This window comes from Sus scrofa, chromosome 1, assembly GCF_054392235.1.
Source record: "Sus scrofa isolate SSC_HxYL_T2T_F1_AM1 chromosome 1, Sscrofa_HxYL_maternal_Yorkshire_Landrace_v2.0, whole genome shotgun sequence".
NCBI lineage: Eukaryota > Metazoa > Chordata > Mammalia > Artiodactyla > Suidae > Sus > Sus scrofa.
This window is the reverse complement of record NC_139383.1, coordinates 289,567,168-289,590,141: the sequence shown is the minus strand read 5'-3', so window position 1 is coordinate 289,590,141 and position 22,974 is coordinate 289,567,168. Positions and strand designations below refer to the sequence as shown.

General features: G+C 58.3%; 1 protein-coding gene across 21 annotated transcripts in view; it reads right to left on the bottom strand.

Annotated features, from left to right (window-relative positions):
* The window catches only part of EHMT1 (euchromatic histone lysine methyltransferase 1), a 138,705-nt gene that overhangs the window by 9,874 nt on the left and 105,857 nt on the right, over window positions 1-22,974 (bottom strand). For all 21 annotated transcript variants that reach the window (XM_085002202.1, XM_085002216.1, XM_085002208.1 and 18 more), the window contains 10 exons: window positions 15,879-16,001; window positions 11,732-11,833; window positions 10,051-10,155; window positions 5,357-5,511; window positions 4,283-4,450; window positions 3,975-4,119; window positions 3,479-3,556; window positions 2,470-2,585; window positions 863-949; window positions 286-364 (listed from right to left, as the gene is read on the bottom strand). In XM_085002202.1, coding sequence (XP_084858328.1) covers window positions 286-364; window positions 863-949; window positions 2,470-2,585; window positions 3,479-3,556; window positions 3,975-4,119; window positions 4,283-4,450; window positions 5,357-5,511; window positions 10,051-10,155; window positions 11,732-11,833; window positions 15,879-16,001 — 1,158 coding nt within the window. The remainder of the gene's footprint in view (window positions 1-285; window positions 365-862; window positions 950-2,469; window positions 2,586-3,478; window positions 3,557-3,974; window positions 4,120-4,282; window positions 4,451-5,356; window positions 5,512-10,050; window positions 10,156-11,731; window positions 11,834-15,878; window positions 16,002-22,974) is intronic.

Genomic DNA, 22,974 nt, shown 5'->3' with positions numbered 1-22,974 from the left:
GCGGATGGAAGGCGTGAGCCCCACCCGCCCCGGAGACCCCGGGCCCTCCGGCAGCCTAACCCACACAGAGAGGGTGCGGGGCGGGCCGCAGCGACATGTCCCAGGCCGCGACTCCCACGTGAGGTTCGCGGGGCGAGCTCAGGACCTCCGGGCTCAGGGCCCCAACTGCAGGCGCCCTCTGGGCTACCGGCAAGGCCAGTGCCGGCCGGCCCACCCCCTCGCCAGCCCAGGGCCGCCTCCCCTCCGGCCCCTTCTGCTCTGCGCCCAACCCCTCAAGACACGTACCTTGTTGTCCAGATCAAAGAGGTAGGAATCCTCCTCCCGCACGTCAGCCTCGGAGTCAGAGATGAGCTCCCCGACGTACCTGTGACGAGAACGGGCAGGCTGCGTGGCGGCCTGGACTCAGACAAGGGGCCCCCACCGTCCCTGGACACTGGCGAGTCCTGCCTGTGACTGAGCTGGGACTTACTCGGGATTCCTGAAGATGATGACACAGAAGCCCCCCCATCTCACCAGGAATCCAAAACCACCCGCCCTGACCATCCCGAAGCGCGGACGGATCTTTCTCGGCTGTGCCTGCGGCATATGCTGGAGTTCTGGGGCTGGGGATCCCACCCGAGCCCCAGCAGCGGCCCCAGTCCCGGCGCTGACAATGCCGGACCATTAACCCACTGCGCTACCGGGGACCTCCGCTGCCGACCTCCTCAAGTGACCAGGCGCCAGTGCCAAAGTGCAGGGAGAAAAGCCCAAGTGGGCGGGGGAGCCGCAGGGCCAGGTCTGGGCAGCCGCCCCGAGGGGTCTGGGGGCCCCACACCGCAGGGCACCCACCCTCCTGGCGGTGGCGGTGGCCGGGGTCACTTACTCGCAAACGAAGGTGCCCAGGGGGATGTCCTGCAGGGACCGCACGCCCCAGCCCATGTTCTGTGTCCGGTAGAGCTGCAGCCTCGTCCTGGAAAACAGGTCAGCCGCTCTGGCCAGGGCCCCCATGGCCAGCTCGCACACCGGCTCGCCAGTGGCAGGAGTGAACGGGACAGAAACGACGGCTTCTGTGCCTGGAGATGCCTGACAATTTGCGTGCAACGGGGCGGTGACGCCCATAGCACCGCCACCCCACCCCATCCCCCACGCCAAGGCAGGGCTCACAGCGTCTTTCAGGCCCTCCGGTCCAGGGGATCTCAGAAGCCGGCCTGAGAGCCGGCGTCTAGAACGCGGCCCCTGGGCCTCTCGCCTCGCGGGCTGCTCCTCTCTAACACAGGGACAAGACTGAGCCCAGCCACGGGGCTGCGATGAGAACCCGAGGCGCTAGCGACAGACAGGTGGGCACCCAACCACAGGGCAGACCTGGCCACTGGGGGCCTCCCAGGCCCCGAGAGCCAGGCATCCGCCTGCATTGGGTGTGCAGAGGCCCTTGGGAGAGGCGGGCACACCTGTCCTCACCCAAAGGACCTCCTGCTACAGACCAGGGCAGAGTGCGAGCTGGAAGAGCACTGAGCTGGGGAGCCCCCATCATGGCTCAGCAGATTAGGAATCCAACTAGTATCTATGAGGATGCGGGTTTGATCCCTGGCCTCGCTCAGTGGGTTAAGGATCCGGCATTGCTGTGAGCTGTGGTGCAGGTCACAAGATGTGGCCCACATCTCTGGTTGCTGTGGCCATGGCGCAGGCCGGCAGCTACAACTCCAATTCAACCCCTAGCCGGGCAACTTCCAGATGCCGCAGGTGTGGCCCTAAAAAGACAAAAAAAAAAAAAAGAAAAGAAAAGAAAAGAAAGAAAAGATTAAAGATTGCTGACGCTAATGGCTACCAAAATGCTATGCAATTAGTGTTCAGCTAAACTCGTGTCCAGTGGAAGTTCTCCCGCATAACCTTCTATTTTCCAATCCTCAAGCCTGTTCACGGAGGCAAAGGACCACAACCAAACCCCAGGCTCTGGCTTGGCGGTCGGAGGACCAAGCGCCCAAGGGACAGGATGGCAGAGCCGCCACAGCACCCCTGCGCGACTCCGAACACAAAGATGTGAGACCACATGGGCACCAGAAAGGGGCCAGCCTCATGCTGACCCTGCAGCGGCCGCCTGCACACGGGCAGCTCTCAGCAGGCCTGTTTCCTGCCTTCCGCACGCCCATCCTAAACCCAAACCTGAGTGGCTGGAAGCAGAGCTTCTGCTCCTGAGGCCATCTTGGAGCATCCAGAGAGCCCCGCGTGTGACTTGCAGACACAGAGACACACACAGAGACACACGCAGACATACAGGCACACACACACAGACAGATACAAAGACACCAACACACACAGAGAGACATACACGCAGACACAGACACATACACACATAGAGACACACGCAGACACACAGGCACACACAAAGAAACACCGACGCAGACATACGGACACGTGCAAAGACACAGCAACAGAGACAGACACCCCCCCCCCCACAGTGAGCCTCTTTGGGGACAGCACCCCGCCCCTCACCTGAGGCCGTTCTGCACGACGCGGTTCCGGCAGTTCCGCCAGCAGGAGCAGGCGTGGTTGCACTCGAAGAGCAAAGGCGGCTCTGCCATGTTGAACTCAGGCAAGAGGCGGCCGTCCTGGGGACAGAGGCACAGTGAGGGCCCTGCCCATGCTCAGTGCCCCGCCCAGTAGACGGCGACCAAGACACTTCTGCAAACGACCACGCTGGTGGCAACCGCAGTGGCTGGTTTAGGCCATACCGGGGATGAGAGAGCAAGCCAGGTCTCACGCTTCCAAGGCCACAGGACGCTTCCCCCCCCCCCCCCCCAGGAGTCCACACAGCTCCCTCGGCCCCAACTGTAGCCAGTCTCTGTCCACCCTCTGCCCCTCCCTGCCCCTCACACCCTCTCAGCCTCACCGAGGCCGCCCGCTCATGGGCCCCTCTGCTTCCAGCCTGGACCACCTGGCCACGCCCCCTGGCTCTGGTGGGAACAGCCACCTGCTCTTCTGTCCGGACCCCCGGCACAGCAAAGCCGTCGGGGGAAGCCCACGCTGTACAGGCTGAGTCTGAGGCCCTGGCAGCTTCAGAGGCTGCTCTCAACAGTCAGAACTTGCCCCACTCAGCACGGCCCCACTTCACAAGATGCCACAGGAGACGTGAACCCTGCCAGCACCCCCAGGACACCTGAACGTTGACCCTGGAAAGAACTACCTGTAGCCTGTCTTCTCTCCACCCAGGACAGGGGTTCCTGCCCCAATGATGACCTCTGAGCACCCAAACCAAAGCTGTGCAGGGCTCCCGTCTCAGAGACTGGCCTTGGGAGGCCTTCTCAGCTCCTCTGCTGCGTCCAGACCAGACTCAGGGACAGCCACCTCTGCTCTCTGGTCAGGAACTTCTGGTCCCGTCCCCAGGCCCTTGCCCTCTGTCACCCCTCCCCAGCGGGCTTCCACGCCCGGCTCACCCGCACCCCCTCCAAAGCTGGCCCTGGCCGGTCCCAGGCGTAGAGCCCGGCGGGGCGGGCAGGCTCACCTTGTCATACCAGCAGCGCATGCTGAGCTGGCCGCACATGCAGTTGCTGGAGGAGCAGTCGTCCACACAGACGCAGTACTGTGGGGAGAGCACATGGGGTCACGGGGCGGGGGGGGTGGCCCCAGTGACAACTCCCAAAGTCCTAACCAGAGCCGCCCCAGCAGTCCCCCCCAACTCCCAAGGACGTGGGTGGGGGGGCTCTCAGGAAAGAGGGTGGGGGCAGGAGAGATGGCTCGGGCAGAGGCCCCGGGTACTCGCGGGCAGGACTGTGGGGCGGGGCGGGCACTGCCCTGTAGAGCAGGGAGCTGGCGGGAATGGCGGGGTGGAGCCACTGGCCGCCCCGAGGAACCTGGGACTGCAACCCGGGCAGATCGGGGACCCTCCCCACAGTGCAGCTGGCTCCGGGGCCGCGGCCCCGATCCAGGCCCCGGACCCGTGTTCTGGAAGGGCCTCGGCCGCCTCCCGAGCCTCGGGCGCGAGCCCCGGCCCCGCTGACCTGCAGGTGGGTGATGTTCCTGTCGATGGCCATGGGGGACGTCACGCAGTTCTGAGCCACGTACTTGTAGTTGCTGGGGCACGGCTCGTCGTCCACGGCGTTGACGCAAGGGATGGGGGCTCGCTCGTAGCCCCGGGCGATGTCTCTGCCCCGGAAAACGGGCGTCAGCTCTCCTGGCGCCTTGCGCCACCGCTGCCCTCACCCCGGCCCGGCGGCGGCTGGGGGCCGAGGCCCTACGGCTCCAGAGCGGCTTCGGCGCTGGCCCCCAGAGCCCCTGCCGGGCCGGCCCTGCACGCGGCGCTCCGCACCTGCTCATCGTCCTCTCCACCGGGGCGGGCCTGTCGGGGGCCGCGTCGCGCAGCGCCTGGCTCACCTGCAGGGCGCTCCACACCTGCGAGTTGAGGCTGGCGCACTGCAGGGGCGTCTCCCCCTCCTTGTTCTTCAGGGTGACGTCGGAGTCCCGGGACAGGAAGAGGCTGGAGAGGACAGGCCCACGGACACTCAGGCCTCGACGAAGGACCCCAGGATGGGGTTCACGCAGTGGCCACGGTGCAAGCAGGGAGGCACCACCACCCGCCGTGGAGCTGAGCCAAGAGGGGCCGAGGCTCCCACGTCCCAAGGACAGGGACAGGCTGCGTCACATGTTCGCCGCCAAGGCCGTGTTTCCTGGGCAGGAGGGCCACGTGTTCCATTTTTCTTGGCTTTTCTGTTCAAGGCACCCTCAGGATGAGAGGGCAGCCACACCGGCCAGCCGTGCGCTTGCTCAGCGCCGGGCAGGCGATCGCGGGGCCTGACCCAAGGCGGGCCCAGACACTGGGGCTGGGGTCCCTGCCACCCTCCACCACCAGGGTCTCCCAGTGAGGCGCGGTCACCGGAGGTCCCGTCCCCAGCACGCCCCCACCCATGATGAGAACGGGGCCGCACCTCCCTGGGCTTCCACGGGAGGGGCTCACGGCCGGGGTTCTGGGCGCGTCTGAACTGCTGCCAGCCCCTCTTGTTGCCCCCTCCGCCCCCCGCTGTGGGTCCACGCAGGCGGCCCCGCCCCAGCAGAAGGGTTCGGGTTAGGAATGGGGTCCTCTCTACATTCAATTTTTTTTTTTTTTGCTTTTTAGGGCCGCATCTGTGGCATGGAGAGGGTCCAGGCTAGGGATCGAATTGGAGCCACCGGCCTACGCCAGAGCCACAACACGGGGATCTGAGCTGCATCCGTGACCGACACCGCAGCTCACGGCAACACCAGATCCTTAACCCACTGAGCGAGCCCAGGGATTGAACCCGCATCCTCATGGATGCTGGTCAGATTCGTCTCCGCTGATCCGAGACAGGACCTCCCCCTCCACATTCAGAATGTGTGTGGGGTTTCCACGCCCACGGCCACTCACACGACACAGGCGTAGCGGTCCTCCCTGGCGGCGATGTGTAGGGGCGAGTCTCCGTGGATGTTCACCGCGTGGAGGTCGCACCGAGCGGCCAGCAGGATCTCGGCAATATCCACGCAGCCCGAGAAGGCGGCCCAGTGCAGGCAGATGTTCTCCTCCTGCTCAGGAGACACGCGGGTGAGGGCGCGATAGAGGGTTTGATCAGAGACCAGACGTGTTAAAGACAGATGAGAACGTCGCCACCTGCACACGAAACGTCTGCAGGTAGTTCATCAGTTTTCTTTCTTCTTCTGTCTTTTTAGGGCTGCACCTGCAGCGTAGGGAAGTTCCCAGGCCGGGGGTCCAATCGGAGCTGCAGCTGCCAGCCTGCCCCACAGCCACAGCAACTTGGGATCCAAGCCACATCTGCAACCTACACCACAGCTCAGGGCAACGCCAGATCCCCAACCCACTGAGCAAGGCCAGGGATCGAACTCTCATCCTCAAGGATGCTAATCGGGTTCCTTACTGCTGAGCCACAACAGGAACTTCCCTATTTTAAAATTATATTCAGTTTATTATAGAGTTACAGTCACAGTACAGGGTAATACTCATATAAGATCTGAAAAAACATTTTGATTAAAGATAGACAAACATTTGTGTCGTGTAAAATATGATTTATCACCAACTACAATTTTGAAGAAATAAACATGCAAAGGATCGGAAAATACAAAACAACTTAAACAGGACAGTGTCCGGCCTGGCCAGATGGCCAGCCAAGGTGAAACAGCACCTGGCCGCACTGGGGACAGCAGTGACAAGGACAGCCACGCCCACACCTCCCCCAGGGACAGGCCCCACTTCCCTCCTTCAGGGAGCATAACCAGCCAACGCGCTGGTAGTTTTGCTGAATTAGTCTCAGAGGTGGGGCTGCCTCCTGTTCTGTCTGCAGGGCCCATGCAGCCAGCAGCTCAGGAGCCACCAGGACCCAGCCCACCGGGGCGTCCGGCGCCACACCCCCTGCTCAGCTGGCCTCAGGACCCACCCCTCTGAGGGCCCAGGGGCCCAGCACATCCCTGAGCTGCCACCCCACGCCGCCAGCTCAACGAGCCTCAGGAAAGCCGGAGGCGAGGCAGGGGCTGCGTGGCCTGTGTCACCTCAACACCCTCTCTGCTTCCCCGTCGTCAGCCCCAGTGTCTCCTGAAAAGCATGGCTCGTCTGGGCCCAGCCCTGGACCTAAGTCTCAGGAGCTCTCTGTCTTCCAGTTTCCACCATCTGCGACCTGTGAGCTCCTGCACGAGACGCAGCCCCCTTCCTTCATCAGAGTGATCTGTGACTTTATCACCAGAATTAGGTTGTGAGACCTTCCCAGTTGGAGGCTGTGCCGTTTCCCAGCCTCTCCAGACGCCCCCACTACAGTACGACAGGCCTGCGAGTCTGATGGGGCCTCCAGCAAAGACAGGGCAAGAGGGACCGTGCTGGCTTTGCCCTCCCACTGGAAAGAACCAAAGAGCAGGACAAAATAGTCAGAACATGTGAAGTGACAGTTTGCAGGAACTGGACATCAAACAAGGACCAGCTATAGCCAGGGGAGAGGAGCAGGGGCCTGTGGCCACTTGCCTGCTGTCCCGAGAGCTGCAGACCAGGAGGAGGCCGGGCTGCAGGGCAGAGTGCGGGGCCAGGAACGAGGCCTCTGGAGGGCTGTCTGTCCCAACCCCCAACCTCCAGGAGGACACAGCCTGAGGTTAGGCATACAGGGCCCAGGGCTGGCCCTCCCCGAAGGGACGGCCCGCCTCAGGCTGGGGCCTGCTTAGAAAACCTAACAAACCTGGACAGCAAAACCCCAAACCGTCAGACCATCTCCTAGCACCGCTGCCCCCCAGGGCAAGGCTCAAGACGGTTCCAGGAACGCAGAAATCCCCAACAAGGTAAATCCAGAACACCGCGTGTCCAACGTGAGGTTCCAGACATGCAGACACAGGAAACAGGGCACATGGCAAGGAGCCAAACCAACCAACCAACCAAGCCCCGAACCAACATGGGTCAGACCAGAGTACGGGGCATCAAAGCAGCTGGAAGAACCGTTCAGAACAGACGTGTTTCAGGAAAGACTAAGAAACCCGATGCCCGAGGTGGAGCTGGATGGACGTCACAGTGGAACAGACACCGCGACGGAGATCAGGTGCTTCAAGACAGAGCAGGAAAGCAGCCACGTGGAAGTCCAGGGTAAAACAACCGTCTCGAGAGAAGGACGCTGCAGTGAGCACGAGCAGCCTCACGCCTCCTGGTACACGCAGAAGCGGGCCGTCCGGGAGGTTCCCATCGGATGAAAACCCCAAACCCTCGGGCCCCAGGGGCTCTGAAGGCCCCACACCCAGCACCAGGCAGCACAGAGTCAAAGCGTGGTGCCCCGGTGCCGGGGGGACATAGGGAGAAACAGACGGGCCACCAAGACTCACCGGGAACACGGTGCGTGTGTTTAAGGCACAGACACGTGAAACCGTCTGCGAGAATGCCACACCCGGCATGACATCGCGCATGGAGAGTTCCGCTGTGGCACAGGGGGTTAAGGACCTGGCGCTGCCGCAGCACACAGGTCACGGCTCCGGCTCAGACTCGATCCCTGGCCTGGGAACGTCCATAGGCCGAGGGGGGCAGCTGGGGAACAAGAGATGGAAGGAGAGCAAGGAAGTCGCAGGCGTTCAGTGGCTGAAGGGCTCCGTCACAAGCGCCCCGCCCAGCAGGAGACGTCCTCGGGCGTCCCTGGCGCCAAAGGAAGTGGCTGCGGACAGGCAGCCCTGAGCAGGTGACCAAGAGCAACGGCGGGGACAGCGGGCATTTCCAAAAGCCCTGCTGTCGACGCGAACGTGCGGCAGCGGGTGACCCGAGCGAGAGGAGCCGCGCACGGCTGGCGAGGGGCCGGCAGCAGCCGCGCCGGGACTCCCGCCGGTCATAGGGCTGCGCTGATGGGACAGAGCAGGAGCGGGACCATCCCAGCTGGGAGCCTGGGCCACCCTCGGCCCCCGAGCGTGGCGGGGCGACACCCACCCGGGAAAGAGGCAGCTCTGGGTCCAGAGCCACCAGGAGCTCCGCACACCCGGGGAGCCCGGCCCCCACCATGGGCCTCAGACCGCGGCAGACACCAGGCGATCTTGGGGAACGTGGCTTTGGCAATGATCCCTGAACTAAGGCAACAAAGCACGAGCTGCGCAGGGAACCACGGATAAGCTGGGCTTCGGTGACATGAGGCCCATGAGACGGCGGTTGGGCTGCCGAGACATCACCTGCGAACACACGCCTCTCTGCCCTCCACAGGCCAGCAACACCGGGCAAGAGGCCTGGGGGGTCCTTCACCGAAGGAAGGCCCGGCCCCTCAGGGCCGGGAGAACCAGCAGGAGCCAAAGCCTCCCACGCCAGGGACATGGCGCGGCGGCGGCTCCGGCACCAAGGAAGCCAGCTGTGGTCCACGGGCACAAGCCGCGCGACAGAAAGGGAGGGAGGCTGACCCCGGGGCTCAGAGAGGTCCTCGCAGACAGAAAGCCAGCTGCGGACAGAAAGCCAGCTGCCGGCTTGAATCCCATTAGGGGGCTGGTGACGTCCAGCTACAGGGTGTCTGGTTACGCCCGGTTAAGGCAGGCTGGTTAGGAGGGGCAGGAGGAAACCTGAGAGTCAGTGAAGTCAGCTCATCCTGGCTGTGTGGCGGTGGCTGGGTTAAAGTTTACCTAACTGTGTGCTTTAATCGGCACAGTCTGCCAATTGTACCCACGAGGCCGTGAACATAAACAACAAAGCTGCTTCATCACGTAGACAACAAACACGCGTCTCAACCACCAGCATCCGAGCCGGTGTCGCTGGATGCCACAAGGCCGTGCACTGCCCTCCCACGCGTGGTCTCCTCCCGCCAAGGCCCTGGGCAGGCACTGCTCCAAACCACCCCGTTCCTCCAGGAGTGCGGCAGAGCGTGACTGCGCCACCGGCCGCGACCTCGCCCTCCAGGAGCCCCAGTGCCCAGCCCCGTGAGCGGCAGCGACGCCCCTGGACTCTGGTGGGCACGGTCCTGGCGCTGAGCATCTCGAGGAGCCGCCAGCCACGGGCCTCCCGCCTTCAAAGGGGCCGGCAGGGCTCAGAGGCCGAAGGGCCAGGCGCCCGGGCCCCTCCTGTTGTCTGTGTAGCCGTCTGGGGAGAGGCGCCTCGCCTGCAGCAAGCCCGTAAAGGACAGGGCTCCATGCGCCAGAGCCTGTCTGTGTCCTGGAAGCCCCTCCCTCTGCCTGGGGGCAGCACAGGAGCTCCTGCACCCCCTCCCTCTTCCTCTGGGTTCCTGAGGACCTCCCGAGAGACCCCTCAAGTTCATCAGACTTGCCAGGTCCTGGCTGAGACCCAGGCCGAGGGCTAGTCCCAGGGGACTGGCGAGTCCTCTGGCCTTGCCCCAGGTGTGGGCTGTGCCGGGGACCACAGGCCCCTTCACAAACACGGTCTCAGTGATGCAATCACCGTCGAGATTCGCCTCTGAAGACACAGAGCCGCCCAAGAGGCAGGGCGCAGGCACCTCTCCCCTCAGTTCCCACCCAGCAAGAGGCAACGCAAAACAACCATGGGAAACTGCGTCAGGGTGACGCGTGGTGGCAGCTGGAGGCGAGGGCAGAGCCGCAGCCAGCCCGAGCGTCCCGCCCGGCCCGCTCCCCCACAGCCAGCCCGAGGGTCCCGCCCGGCGGACTCACGTTGTCCCGGATGTTGATGTCGGACCCCTTGGACAGCAGCAGCTTCACGAGGTCCACGTGCTTGTACTCCGTGGCCCAGATCATGGGCGTCCAGCCGCCATCATCCTGATTTCGAAATAAAGGAACAAAGACGCGTCACAGCCCTCGGGACGCCTGCTGTGGGGAACGCGATGCCCCGCACGGCGGCCCAGGGGAGGGGCCCCGGGCCCCCACTTCGTCGAAGAGGAGCGCAGGCCCCTTGGCAAGTGGAGGCAGAGCCAGACCGGCCCTCCCAAGCCTGCTGGGGCACTCAGACACCTGAGCCCACCTGACAGTCACCTACGGGAAGGGCCAGGATGCCGCAGGGCAGACCCGAGCCACAGAGTCCACGCCCGGCTGGCGGGAGGCACTGTCGGGATGGTGCCCCCCCAGGGACAGACCTCAAGCACAAAGCAAGAGCAGCAGCCGAGAACCAGAGACCGGTGGACAGACGGACACGAGGCCCAGAGACAAATGGAGATATGGAAAGTTCCAGCCCCTTTGGCCCCTTCCTTTGATCTTTGTCCTTTCAGGGCCACACCTACGGCACATGGAGGTTCCCAGGCTAGAGGTCGAATCAGAGCTACAGCTGCCGGCCTACACCAGAGCCACAGCAGCGCTGGATCCAAGCTGCATCTGCGACCTACACCATGGCTCATGGCAATGCCAGATCCTTAACCCACTGAGCGAGGCCAGGGACTGAACCCCCACCCTCACAGACACTGTGTCGGGCTCTTAACCCACCGAGCCACAATGGGAACTCCTCCAGCCCCTTCTTTAGGGGCAGGGAGCAGAACCCACCCAGGCTGACCCCACCTGCTGGCTGGACTGTGGCTCCGACAGGCTGGCTTTCTGCCACGCCACCCTGTCTCCTCGCTCAGAGTCCTGGGTGATTTTACTGAAACCGGGAGGCAGATCTTGGGAAACGAGTACTATGCTCCAGTCCCCACTCCAGCAGCCAAAGACTCAGCTCCTCCGCACACTCCCAGGACCTCCCGTGTGTCCCAATCGCTGCGTTTCCCTGGGGACACACTCGGCCTCCATAGCGAAGTGAGACAGTCCCCACAAGCCCACTGTGGGCACTGGGACACGGCAGGACAACACATGGCCACCTTGTGGAGCCAACCCGGCTGGGGTGAGAAACTCACAAAATCTGACCGAGTGGGAGGTTAAAAAATGACATGGGGCGGGAGGTCTGGCTGGGTCCCCATCAGAGGGGAGGGGGCCCCAGACCACACCACAGGGTCTACCCGGGAGGGTCCGTCAGGGTGGTGGGCACTCGAGAGCTGGGTCAAGCAGCAGTGGGGACCTGGTGATGAGAGAGGTCACCCCAGAGCTTGGAGTCATGTCGGGAGCAGGAGGGGTCCCTGGAGAGTTGGAGGCAGCTCCCCAGTCGCTCGCTCGCTCAGCAAACACAAGCTGCTCAGGGGGCTGCATGGCACATAGGAGGGCGGGGACCCTGCTCTAGTGGTGGCATCTGAACACAAGCCACAGGCCACCAGAACACCTCCGGACCAGCCGCCAGCTGGGCAGCAGCACAGAGTCTGCAGAGCAGCCAGAGGGCAGGCCAGGAAGGAGGTGGCAGGACGAGGCCACGCCTTCCAGGACCTGCAGTGGGAGCCTTGGAGGCTGGGCGTCCCGAGTCGGGGGAGCAAGCGGCTACCTGGCAGTTGACGTCCATTTGTCCACTGGAGAGCAGATACTGAACCACATCGTAGTGGCCTTTCTTGGCAGCCAGGTGCAAACAGGTGGAGCCTTCCGCGTCCTGCAACACGAATGCCACTTAGGTCCCTGGAATCACAGCCTGCCTCTGCCACAGCAGCCGACGGCCTCCGGGTCCCTCCCCGTGGCTGTGGGCACCTCCTGACTGGCCAGCAAGCTCCGTCCTTCAGACACTAAATACACCACGTGGACGAAACCACCTCAGAAAGAAACAAATGCCTCCTCCCAGTGTCAAGGCCCAGGGGTGATCACAGCCAAAATATAACAGCCACTCCACTGAGGCCTCTCAAAACTTTTGCTACCTGCGACCGGAGCCATAAATGGTTTTACGCTTTTAAATTGTCTACAGATAACAGACCATATACCCGCAGCAATTCATATTGAGTTCAACATTACCTATAGATATTTACAGAAAAACCAAAGGTTTCCAGACCTTAAAAACCACCCAAAACAAGGGACTAAATACTAGCTTGAAAAATATTCACATGTGTAAATAAACTGTACATGAGAAAAATATTCACTTTGGGAGAAGCAAACTGAAAGAGTAAAAAACAATCATTTTGCACATCACATTGTCAATACATTTGGAATGGGTGACAGCTGGCCCTTGAGCGGGGAAGGCGTGAGGGTTCAGACACTCCCACACATGCCAGAAAGAAGGGTCAAAGCCTTAAAGACGATCACAGACACCACGGCTCCAGCAGACTCCACAGCAGAAATCTGTCCTAAGAAATCAAACTGTGCAGGGACTTAGCTATAAGCACATCTGCTGAAGCACTGTGTATAATAAACACTGAAAATAACATAAGTATTAAAGAGTAAGCAAATGAGACTAAAAACGACACAAATCATATGAAACAGGACACAGCCACTTGAAATAATGTTATAGAATAATACTGAAGAACAGTGAGAATTTAATTGGATGAGAAAAAGAAGTTGAGAAAATAGTATGAACAGGAGATCACTTTTTTTTTGGTCTTTTTAGGGCTGCACCTGCGGCACATGGAGGTTCCCAGGCTAGGGGTCGAATGGGAGCTGTAGCCGCCGGCCTACACCACAGGCACAGCAGTGCTGGATCTGAGCCGCATCTTCGACCTACACCATGGCTCATGGCAATGCCAGAGCCTTAACCCACTGAGAGAGGCCAGATATCGAACCTGAGTCCTCACGGATACCACTGGGGATCATTAACCACTGAGCCACAACGGGAACTCCAAAATCGCTTTTCATTTGGAAAAAATGCGTATTAACATGAAAGGCTAGGCGTTCCCGTTATGGCTCAGCAGTAACAAATCTGACTAGCATCCTTGAGGATGTGGGTTCAATCCCTGGCCTCGCTCAGTGAGTTAAGGATCCGGCTTTGCCGTGAGTTGTGGTGTAGGTCACAGACGCAGCTCAGATCTGGCATTGCTGTGGCTGTGGTGAAGGCCGGCAGCTGTAGCTCCGACTGGACCCCCAGCCTGGGAACTTCCACATGCCACAGGAACGGCCCGGTAAAGCAAACAAAAAAACAAACGAAAACCCGCAAAATGTGAAAGGCTGTAAGACTTACGTTTTCTTTGTTATTGTGTGCATATATATTTATACATATGACAAAACTTGCCAGCATAACCATCTCTGACTGTGACTCAGTGGTGTTAATTTCACCCACGCCACCACCCATCACCGTCTCTTCTCAGAAACCCGGTAACCATTCGGCAGTGGCACCCCCCTCCCCCATGCCCCGGTGACCTCAAATCGACCCAGGCCGGCCTGGTCTGGGCCCTCACGTAAGTGGGGTCATGCAATGCCCACCCTTCTGTGTGTGCCCTGCTCATGCAGCACCACGCTCCCGACCTTGCCCATGCTGCAGCCTCCCCCCCGCCCCGGAGTGAGGCCGATTGACGCCCCCCAGGACGGACAGACCACGCCTGCCCCGTCCACTGTCCATCGATGGACACTGGGGCTGCCTCCACCTTCTAGTTACCGGCAGCTGCCACAACCCAGGTGTGCACACAGCTGTCCGGTCCTGGCTTCCTGGTCCTCTGGTGCACGCCCTGGACTGGAACTGCTGGATCACGCGGTAATTACCTCTTCAGGAAACCACCAAACTGCCTTCCACCGTAACTGCATCAGTCTACGTTTCCTCCAGCAATGTGTGCAAACTCATCTGCACTAAGATGTGTTTTCCGATTTTTAGGTAACAGCTGTGCTGAGGGGTGTGAGGCGTCTCACTGCGGCTGTGGCTGCATTTCCCTGGTGACCAGCGGTACTGAACACCCGCTCCTGCGCTGTCCCCCACGGAGAACTACCCACCCAAAGCCAGCCTGTCCGGAGCTCGCTGTCCAGCGGGAGGGGCGGGCTGTCCGGGACAGGGGCCCCACCAGACCCACAGCCCCCACGGGCCCCCCCCCGCTGGGGTCAGCTCCTCACTCTCTTGAGCAGTGTCCTTTGACGGACAAAAGGTTTTAACCTGGGCGAGCTCAGGTTCTCTATGCTTTCTCTTGTGCTCTGCACTTCTGGTGTCAGATCTGACGTCCTGAGTATTCTCCTTTTCTCCTCGCAGAGCCGCATGGCTTTGGCGGAGGTTTCCCAAGTCTTGGTCCCCTTTGAGTTAACGTTGAGCACACTACCTGCCGGGGCCCAGCCTCAGTCTCCTGGGTGTGGACACCGCTCCTCCCACTGGGTGACTGTGGCCCCAGGACACCCATCACAAGGTCCCGTCTCCGAGGGTTTATTTCCGGCCGCCCTGTTTTTTCCTGTCCTGTATGTGGTTTAGCTCCATGCAGGCACCTCACCAACTTGACTATTGAAAACTCTGCCAGGAAGTCAGAAGTGGGGCCCCAGCTTTGGTTTTGTTTTTCTTTTTTGGCTGCCCCGTGGCATGTGGAGTCCAGGCCAGGGATCAGAAACAGGCTGCAGCTGCGACCCACACCACAGCTCTGGCACCACCAGATCCTTAACCACTGCCGATCCTGCTGCGCCACAGCAGGAGCTCTCAGCTTTGCTCTTTTGCAAGATTGTGCTGCTCTTCAGCGTCCTCTGAGATTCCCTATGAATTGGGGATGGTTTTCTATACGCTGTAACCAATGGACTGGGATTGGGACAGAAATTGCACTGAATCTGCAGTCTGCTCTGGGCAGCAGCAACATTTTAATAAGGCCGGCAGCCCCTGGCATCCACGGATGCAGAGCCCACGACCACAGTGCACATTTTCTACAAGGGACTTGAGCATCTGTGGGTCTGGTAACGGGAACCAACCCCGGCAGGTGCCTCAGGACGGATTTACTGTCCGCTTCCAGTCCACGAGCCAAGGGGACGTTCTGTCTTTAACTACTTTCAGCAACATTTTAGTGTACACATCTTTTGCCTCCTTTCGTTAAGTTTGTTCCTGAGTATTTCTTCTTCTGATGGTACTGTAACTGCAACTTAACTTCCTCTTTGGCACAGTTCACCGCAAGTGTGTAGAAACACAACAGAGGAGCTCCCCTTGTGGCTCACAGTAATGAACCCAACTGGCATCCATGTAGACATGGGTTCGATCCCAAGCCTGGGTCAGTGGGTCAGGGGCTCGGCATTGCCATGGGCTGTGGTGTGGGTCGCAGGCACGGCTCAGATCTGGCGTTGCTGTGGCTACAGTGCAGACCAGCAGCTGGAGCTCGGATTCAACGCCCAGCCTGGGAACTTCCATTTGCTGCAGGTGCAGCCCTAAAAAGACAAACGAGAAGAAATACAACTGATACTTCTGCACTGATTTTGTACCTTGCAACTTTCCTGGATAAATTTATTCGTTCTAGCAAGTTTCTTGGCGGTCCTTCAGGATTTTCTACGGCAAGATCAGGCCACCCATGAGCAGAGCTCACTCCCTCTCCAGTCTGGGGGCCTCCGCTTTCCCCGCCCACCTACGTGATCAGGACAGAGGGCACCCGGGCCCCTCTGCACGCAGGCGCCTTGTCAGATGCTTGTCTCCAGCTGGGCACAGGGGACCCAGTGCTCCTGAGGAAACTGGGAACCAGGCGAGGTGAACTCACTGCTGGGATGTCTGGCGGCCCCAGCTCCTGCAGCCGCCGCGACAGGGAAGCGCGGGAGCGCCTCTGGGCAGGAAGTACCTTTGGGTCCACGAGCGCGCCGGCCTTGATGAGGTATTTCACCGCGTCCAGGTGGTTGTTCTCCGCCGCCTCCATCAGCGGGGTCCTCTGGTCCTCCGAGCAGGTGTCGATGTTGGCGCCCGCCTGGAGAAACAGGGGACGGCTCAGATGTGAGCGCGGCCGGCGAGGCAGCGACCCCAGGCTCAGACCCATGGGAACGAGGGATCTGGGGCCCCGGTTAAGTCTCTATCGACCGTGCCTGGGCTCCCGAACCTGGATTCGGAGGCACGGTTGTCTGCTCACCACAGGAGCACTTCGGCTCCAGGCAGTGTGGTAGAAACCGCTCGTCGCACACCAGGGACGACCCTTTAGCAATAAGCAGGGGAGGAAGGGGCCAGGGCCTGGGCGAGGCTGGCCGCGCAGGCGGCGACCTGGCCCGGAGTGACCACACCCCAGTGGCCTCACGGGTCCTTGCTCTGTCTCGCCTAACACCTGCCAAAATAAACTGAACAAAAACTCACTTGCAGTGTATACTCTAGAGCGAGTCCTAATCCTTTCACAAGTGTGGGTTAAAGGAGTTCCCGTCGTGGCGCAGCGGTTAACGAACCCGACTAGGATCCATGAGGATGCGGGTTTGATCCCTGGCCTTGCTCAGGGGGTTAAGGATCCAGCATTGCCGTGAGCTGTGGTGTAGGTCGCAGAGGCGGCTCAGACCCCACGTTGCTATGGCTCTGGTGCAGGCCGGCAGCTGTAGCTCCGATTGGACCCCTCACCTGGGAACCTCCATGTGCTACGGGTGCGGCCCTAAAAAGAAAGAAGAAAAAAACAAAACAAAACACAAGTGTGTGTTAAAAATTATGAACCAGTAGGTACACATGGATGAATCGTGTCTGAACTTAATTTAAGAAGCCCAGCTTCAAAGCGGGCTGTGCGCCAGGAGCAAAGCATCTGGGAGTTGAACCTTTTCCATACTGAGGAGAAACTTCTCAGCGATGCACGAAGGGCTCCTATTTACAAGCTGAAAACAGCACCGTCTCTAGTACTAGCAATAAAAACCAACAGTAACCCAATTTATAAGAAACTTTAAAACAGACACAGATGGTACACATGGAAAACCAGGGGGCCGAGATGGTCCAGGGAGCTGGAAGGAGACTCGGCCGCCCGCATGGCCGCAGAGCTGAGGTCAGAGGGCAGGGGAGTTGAGGTAGGAAATGGGCTGGGGCACAGGTCAGATGGCCCAAGCTCAGGGCAAAGTGGAGCCAGGATTCCACAGCAGCTAAGTTAACAGCTGAGTCTGGAACATCACACGCAGGGCAAGGTGGGGTCCGCGTGGCACTGATGAGGCCGAAGGCCGGTGTGGAGCCGGCCATACTCAGGCCAGGCTGCACAGGGCAGGGGCGCCCTCTGCCAGGGGAAGGCCAGGTGCTGCCCGTGAACTGGGCGCGTGCCCTTGGCAAGGCTCCACCCTGACCCCCCAAACCCACCAGAGCACAGAGGTGGGGGGCAGCAAAAGCGGGTGTGAGCGCCTGGGCCACAGGCCCCCCAGGGGACAGCCGGGAGGGCAGGGCCCGCATCCGAGAGGGCCAGTCTGCCTGAGGAGCCAGAGCAGAGCCTCGGGCCAGTGCTGCACAGGGTCAGGGTCGGCAGACAGAGACTCAGGAAGTGTGAAGACCGCGTGCATCCCAAATCGAGCCAGTGCGGAGCCCCTCACAGCACACGCCGGCCCCAGGCCACACCAGCAGTCAGCCCAGCGGGTGACCGTGCCCCAGGCCACACCAGCAGTCAGCCCAGCGGGTGACCGTCGCCAGGAGGGCGGGCAGCCGAGACGACACGAAAGGGCTCTGCGACGGGGCGGGAGGAGGCGGGCACGACCCAGGGCCTTCCCCTGGGGTGGGGGACACCTCACCCCACAGCCCAAGGCCATGGGCCCTGGGGTCAGTGCTGCAGCTGCCACTCTGTCCCTCACTCTGGGCCTGGTCGCTGCTAGAAAACGCACCTTCTTCTATTAGAAGATGCCTCGTGGGCTCACGGCCTGCTCAGCATTTAAAAGTGAAGCAGACAGGACCCAAAGACGCGACGGCAGGGCCGAGGGCACAACGGCGGCGGAGCTGGGGGGCAGATGGAGGCGCAAGAAAGAGATGGAGGTGCAGGACAGGAGCCAGAGCAGTAACCGTCAGTGGGGGCAAGCCTCAGGCCTAGGAGGGGAAGCTGCCACGAGTGACCCCGTGGTGGGGCGCTAAGACCGCATACGCCCCCCGTCCAAAGGCTGGGGCCTGCGGAGACCCAGGGGTTCTCGTGTGTGCCACCCAGTCCACCCACCACGACGGTGTGCCACCAGCACGGGAAATCAGCTGGGCGCCCCAGAGCAGGTCCTTCTGAGTCCAATTTCACTCTGTCACTTGAACTCAATGACCGCCCCGCGGCAGCCGCCTGGCCGAGCCATCTCCAGTGAGACCTCGGAAGGACAACCGCCCTTCACAAGGCTCCCCCACCGAGCCGGGGGAGGGCACAGAGCCAGAGCCTCCCGGAACAACGCCCCGGCTCCAGGGCAAAGCAGAGGAAGCCAGGGCCGTCTTTCCTGCTCGGGTTTTGGGAAAAGAAACAGGGACAGAAGCACAGCCCCCGAGCTGAGGGAGTTCGCCCCGAGACGCCGAAGCCACCACCAGCTAACCTGAAGGGCTGCCAGGTGGGCACCACTCCAGGCCCAGGCCGAATGGCGACGGGGCAGCGCTGGGTTTCCCAAAATACGGAAGATACATTTCGCTCTCCACACCGAAGGCAGAGCCCCCGAGCTCGGCCCCAGGCCGGTCCTCACAGGCACAGCCCTGCCTCGGGACTGGGCCCCAGGCCGCAGCCCTGAGCCTCTGCTCTTTCACTGAAATGCACGCCGGGTGACTCAACTGGTGTGAGGGTTGGGGTGGACCGAGCTGAGCTGAGCGCAGAGAAACACAGGTGCTGTCACCAAGGAAAGGGGACACGGTGTCTCTGGGGAGCAAGCAGGTCAGCTTGGCTTCCTCTGTCATCATGTGCTCACCAGGATGCTTCCGTGTTACTGAGGCACGCTCTCTCGCGCTCTCACACTCACAGACTCACTCACACACATTCACACACTCACACACACGTTCTCATGTAAGAAAAGCTGGCGGGGGAGGGATGGGCCCTGTCAAAGGTGCGACGAGCCGCCGTCTCCAATGGAAGCAGCAGTCAGGAGAAGGCGGCTGCTCCCGCCACAGAGAAGGAAATGCAACCGTGAGGGGCGGATAAAGCCGTTCGAAATAAAAAGCGGGAGACGGAAACCAACTGCACCCCGAGCCCAGGCCAGGCGGGCCGTCCGCCGAGAAGCCCCACCCCGCCCCCCGGCTCTAGACCCTCGCGCCGCTGGAGGGCCTCTCCCCAGATCCCCCGCAGTCCCGCTGCCTCCGCTGGAGCTCCAGGTCCCCGGCAACACCCTGCGGCTCCCCCTCCCTCCCCCGCCCGCTGTCCTCCCTCCTCCGGCTCCCGCCTTCATTCTCCCGCCCCCTCTCCCTCCTCCGGCTCCCGCCTTCATTCTCCCGCCCCCTCTCCCTCCTCCGGCTCCCTCCTCCGGCTCCCTCCTCCCTCCTCAGGCTGTGTCAAGACGGAGAAAGACAGAACCAGAGCAACCGCTGGGTAAGAAAGGAAAGCACTAGACTTCCAATAAAATAAGGAAAAAAAGAAATGAAACACATGTCAACCCAAAGAAAGGGGCAAAGGCGAGAGAGAAAGAAATACTTGATTTAAGAGCCTGAGAATCAAAACTACAACTCAAGGAATGACAAATAAATGAAAAATGTGAGCAGTCACAGTAAGTATAACCTAAAGCTTCTAATAGACTACCAAGGCTGCCGGGCCTGCTGAACGTCTGCTGACACACTGTTTGAAGAGGTGCACCCAGGAGTTCCAACTGTGGCCCAGGGGTCAAGAACCCAACTGGAGGAGCACGCGGACACATACCACAGACACCAACAGACATAAGAGGAGAAAGTGATGGGAAGAGAGTCACGCGAGGAGGCGCTAACACCCCACTCACATCCACGGACGGGCCTCCGACAGAAACCAACGGGGCGACAGAGGCCCTGAACCACCCAACAGAAAAGTCAGACTTCGCTGATACTGTCAGGACATTACATCCAAAACAGAGTAGTCATTCCTCTCGCGTGCACATGGAACACTCTCAAGGACTGACCACACACCGGGGCGCAAAGCTCCCCTCAACAAGTTTAAGAGTACAGAAATCATTTCACGTACCGTCTCGGACCACGATGGCATGAAACTAGAAATCAACCACAGGAAAAGAAATGAGAAAAAACTAACCACATGGAGACAAAACAACATGCTGCTAAAAAACCAATGGATCAGTGAGGAAATCAAAAAGGAAATTAAAAAATACCTCGAGACAAATGATAATGAAGACACATCCACACAAGATCTATGGGATGCCGCAAAAGCAGTGTTCAGAGGGAAATTCACGGCGACATAGGCCTTCCTCAAAAAAGAAAAATCTTCCATCGACAACTTAACCCACCACCTAAACGAATTAGAAAAAAAAAGAACAAACAAGACCTAAAGTCAGCAGAAGGAAGGAAATCATAAAGATCAGAGAGGAAATCAATAAAATAGACTCAAAAAAAAATAGAAAAAAAAATCAATCAAACCAAGAGCTGGTTCTCTGAAAAGGTAAACAAAATTGACAAACCTCTGGCCAGACTCACCAAGAAGAGGAGAGAAAAACCCAAATAAACAAAATAAAAAATGGAAAAGGACAAAGCTCAAAGGATACTACAGAAATACAAAAAACCCTAAGAGAATACGATGAACAATAATACGCCAACAAATCTGACAACCCAGGAGAAATGGACAACTTTCTAGAGACTTGCAGCCCACCGAAACTGCATCAAGAAGAAACAGATCAACAGAACAGACCAATCACTAGAAATGAAATTTAATATGTAATAAAAACACTCCCTACAAACAAAAGTCCAGGACCAGATGGCTTCACAGGCGAATTCTACCAAACATACCAAGAGGAACTTACACCCACCCTCCTTAAACTTTTCCAAAAAGCTGAAGAAGAAGGAACGCTCCCAAAGACATTCTATGAAGCCGCCATCACCCTAATACCAAAACTAGACAAAGATACCACCAAAAAAGAAAACTATAGGCCAATATTTTTGATGAATACAGACATAAAAATTCTCAACAAAATTTTAGCCAACCGAATCCAACAACACATAAAAAGATCATACACCACCACCAAGTGGGATTCATCCCAGGTTCACAAGGACGGTTCAACATATGCCAATCAAGCAACATCATACACCACAGTAACAAAAGAACAGTCAAAAACCACATGGTCATCTCAATAGATGCAGAAAAAGCACCTGACAAAGTCCAACATCCCTTCATGATAAAAACTCTTACCAAAGTGGGTACAGAGGGAACATTTCTGAACAGAATCAAACCCACTGACGACAAACCCACAGCAAATACAATACTCAGTGGAGAAGAGCTGAAAGCCTTCCCACTCAAGTCTGGAACAAGACAAGGATGCCCACTCTCACCACTGCTATTCAACATAGTGCTGGAAGTCCTGGCCACAGCAATCAGACAAACACAAGAAATAAAAGGCATCCAAATCGGAAGAGAAGAGGTAAAACTGTAACTGTATGCAGATGACACGATACTATGTATAGAAAACCCTAAGGACTCAACCCAAAAACTATCGGAATTGATCAATGAATTCAGCAAAGTAGCAGGATACAAGATATTCAGATATCAGTTGCATTTCTGTATACTAAAAATGACATGTTATATGGAGTTCCCGTTGTGGCGCAGTGGTTAACGAATCCGACTAGGAACCATGAGGTTGCGGGTTCGGTCCCTGCCCTTGCTCAGTGGGTTAAGGATCCCACGTTGCCGTGAGCTGTGGTGTAGGTTGCAGACGCAGCTCGGATCCCGCGTAGGCCGGAGGCTATAGCTCTGATTCGACCCCTAGCCTGGAAACCTCCACATGCCGCAGGAGTGGCCCTAGAAATGGCAAAAAGACAAAAAAAAAAAAAAAAAAAAAAAAAAAAAAAAAAGCATATTATATAAGGAATACAAAAATACAATACCTTTTAAAATCACACCCCCCCCCCCAAAATTAAATACCTAGGAATAAGCCTGACCAAGGAGGTGAAACACTTATATGCTGGGAACTATAAAACATTAATCAAGGAAATTAAAGAGGGTGCAAAGGAATGGAAAGGTATTCTATGCTCCTGGGTTGGAAAAACTTACATTGTCAAAATGGCCATACTACCCAAAGCCATCTACAGATTCAATGCAATCCCTATCAAATTACCCATGACATGTTTCACAGAACTAGAACAAACCATCCAAAAGACCACAGAATTGCCAAAGCAATCCTGAGGAACAAAAGCCAAGCAGGAGGCATCTCTCTCCCAGACTTCAGGCAATATTACAAAGCCACAGTCAGCAAGACAGTGTGGTACTGGTTCCAAAACAGACAGACAGACAATGGAACAGAATAGAGAACCCGGAAATAAACCCAGACACCTACAGTCAATTAATCTTCGACAAAGGAGGCAAGACTATAAAACGGGAAAAAGACAGTCTTTTCAGCAAGTGTTGCTGGGAAACCTGGACAGCTGCATGTAAATCAATGAAACTAGAACACACCCTCACACCATGCACAAAAATAAACTCACAGTGGCTGAAAGACTTAAACGTAAGACAAGACACCACCAAACTCCTAGAAGAGAACATAGGCAAAACATTCTCTCTGACATCAACCTTACAAATGTTTTCTCAGGTCAGTCTCCCAAAGCATCAGAAATAAAAGCAAAAATAAACCAGTGGGACCTAATCAAACTGGCAAGCTTTTGCACAGCGAAGGGAACCAAAAAGGAAACAAAAAGACAACCTGTGGAATGGAAAAACATAGTTTCAAACAATGCAACTGACAAGGCCTTCATCTCTAAAATACACAAACTGATACAACTCAACAGCAAAACCACCAACAACCCAATGGAAAAATGGGCAAAAGACCTGAATACACATTCTCCAAAGAAGATATACAGATGGCCAACGAGCACAT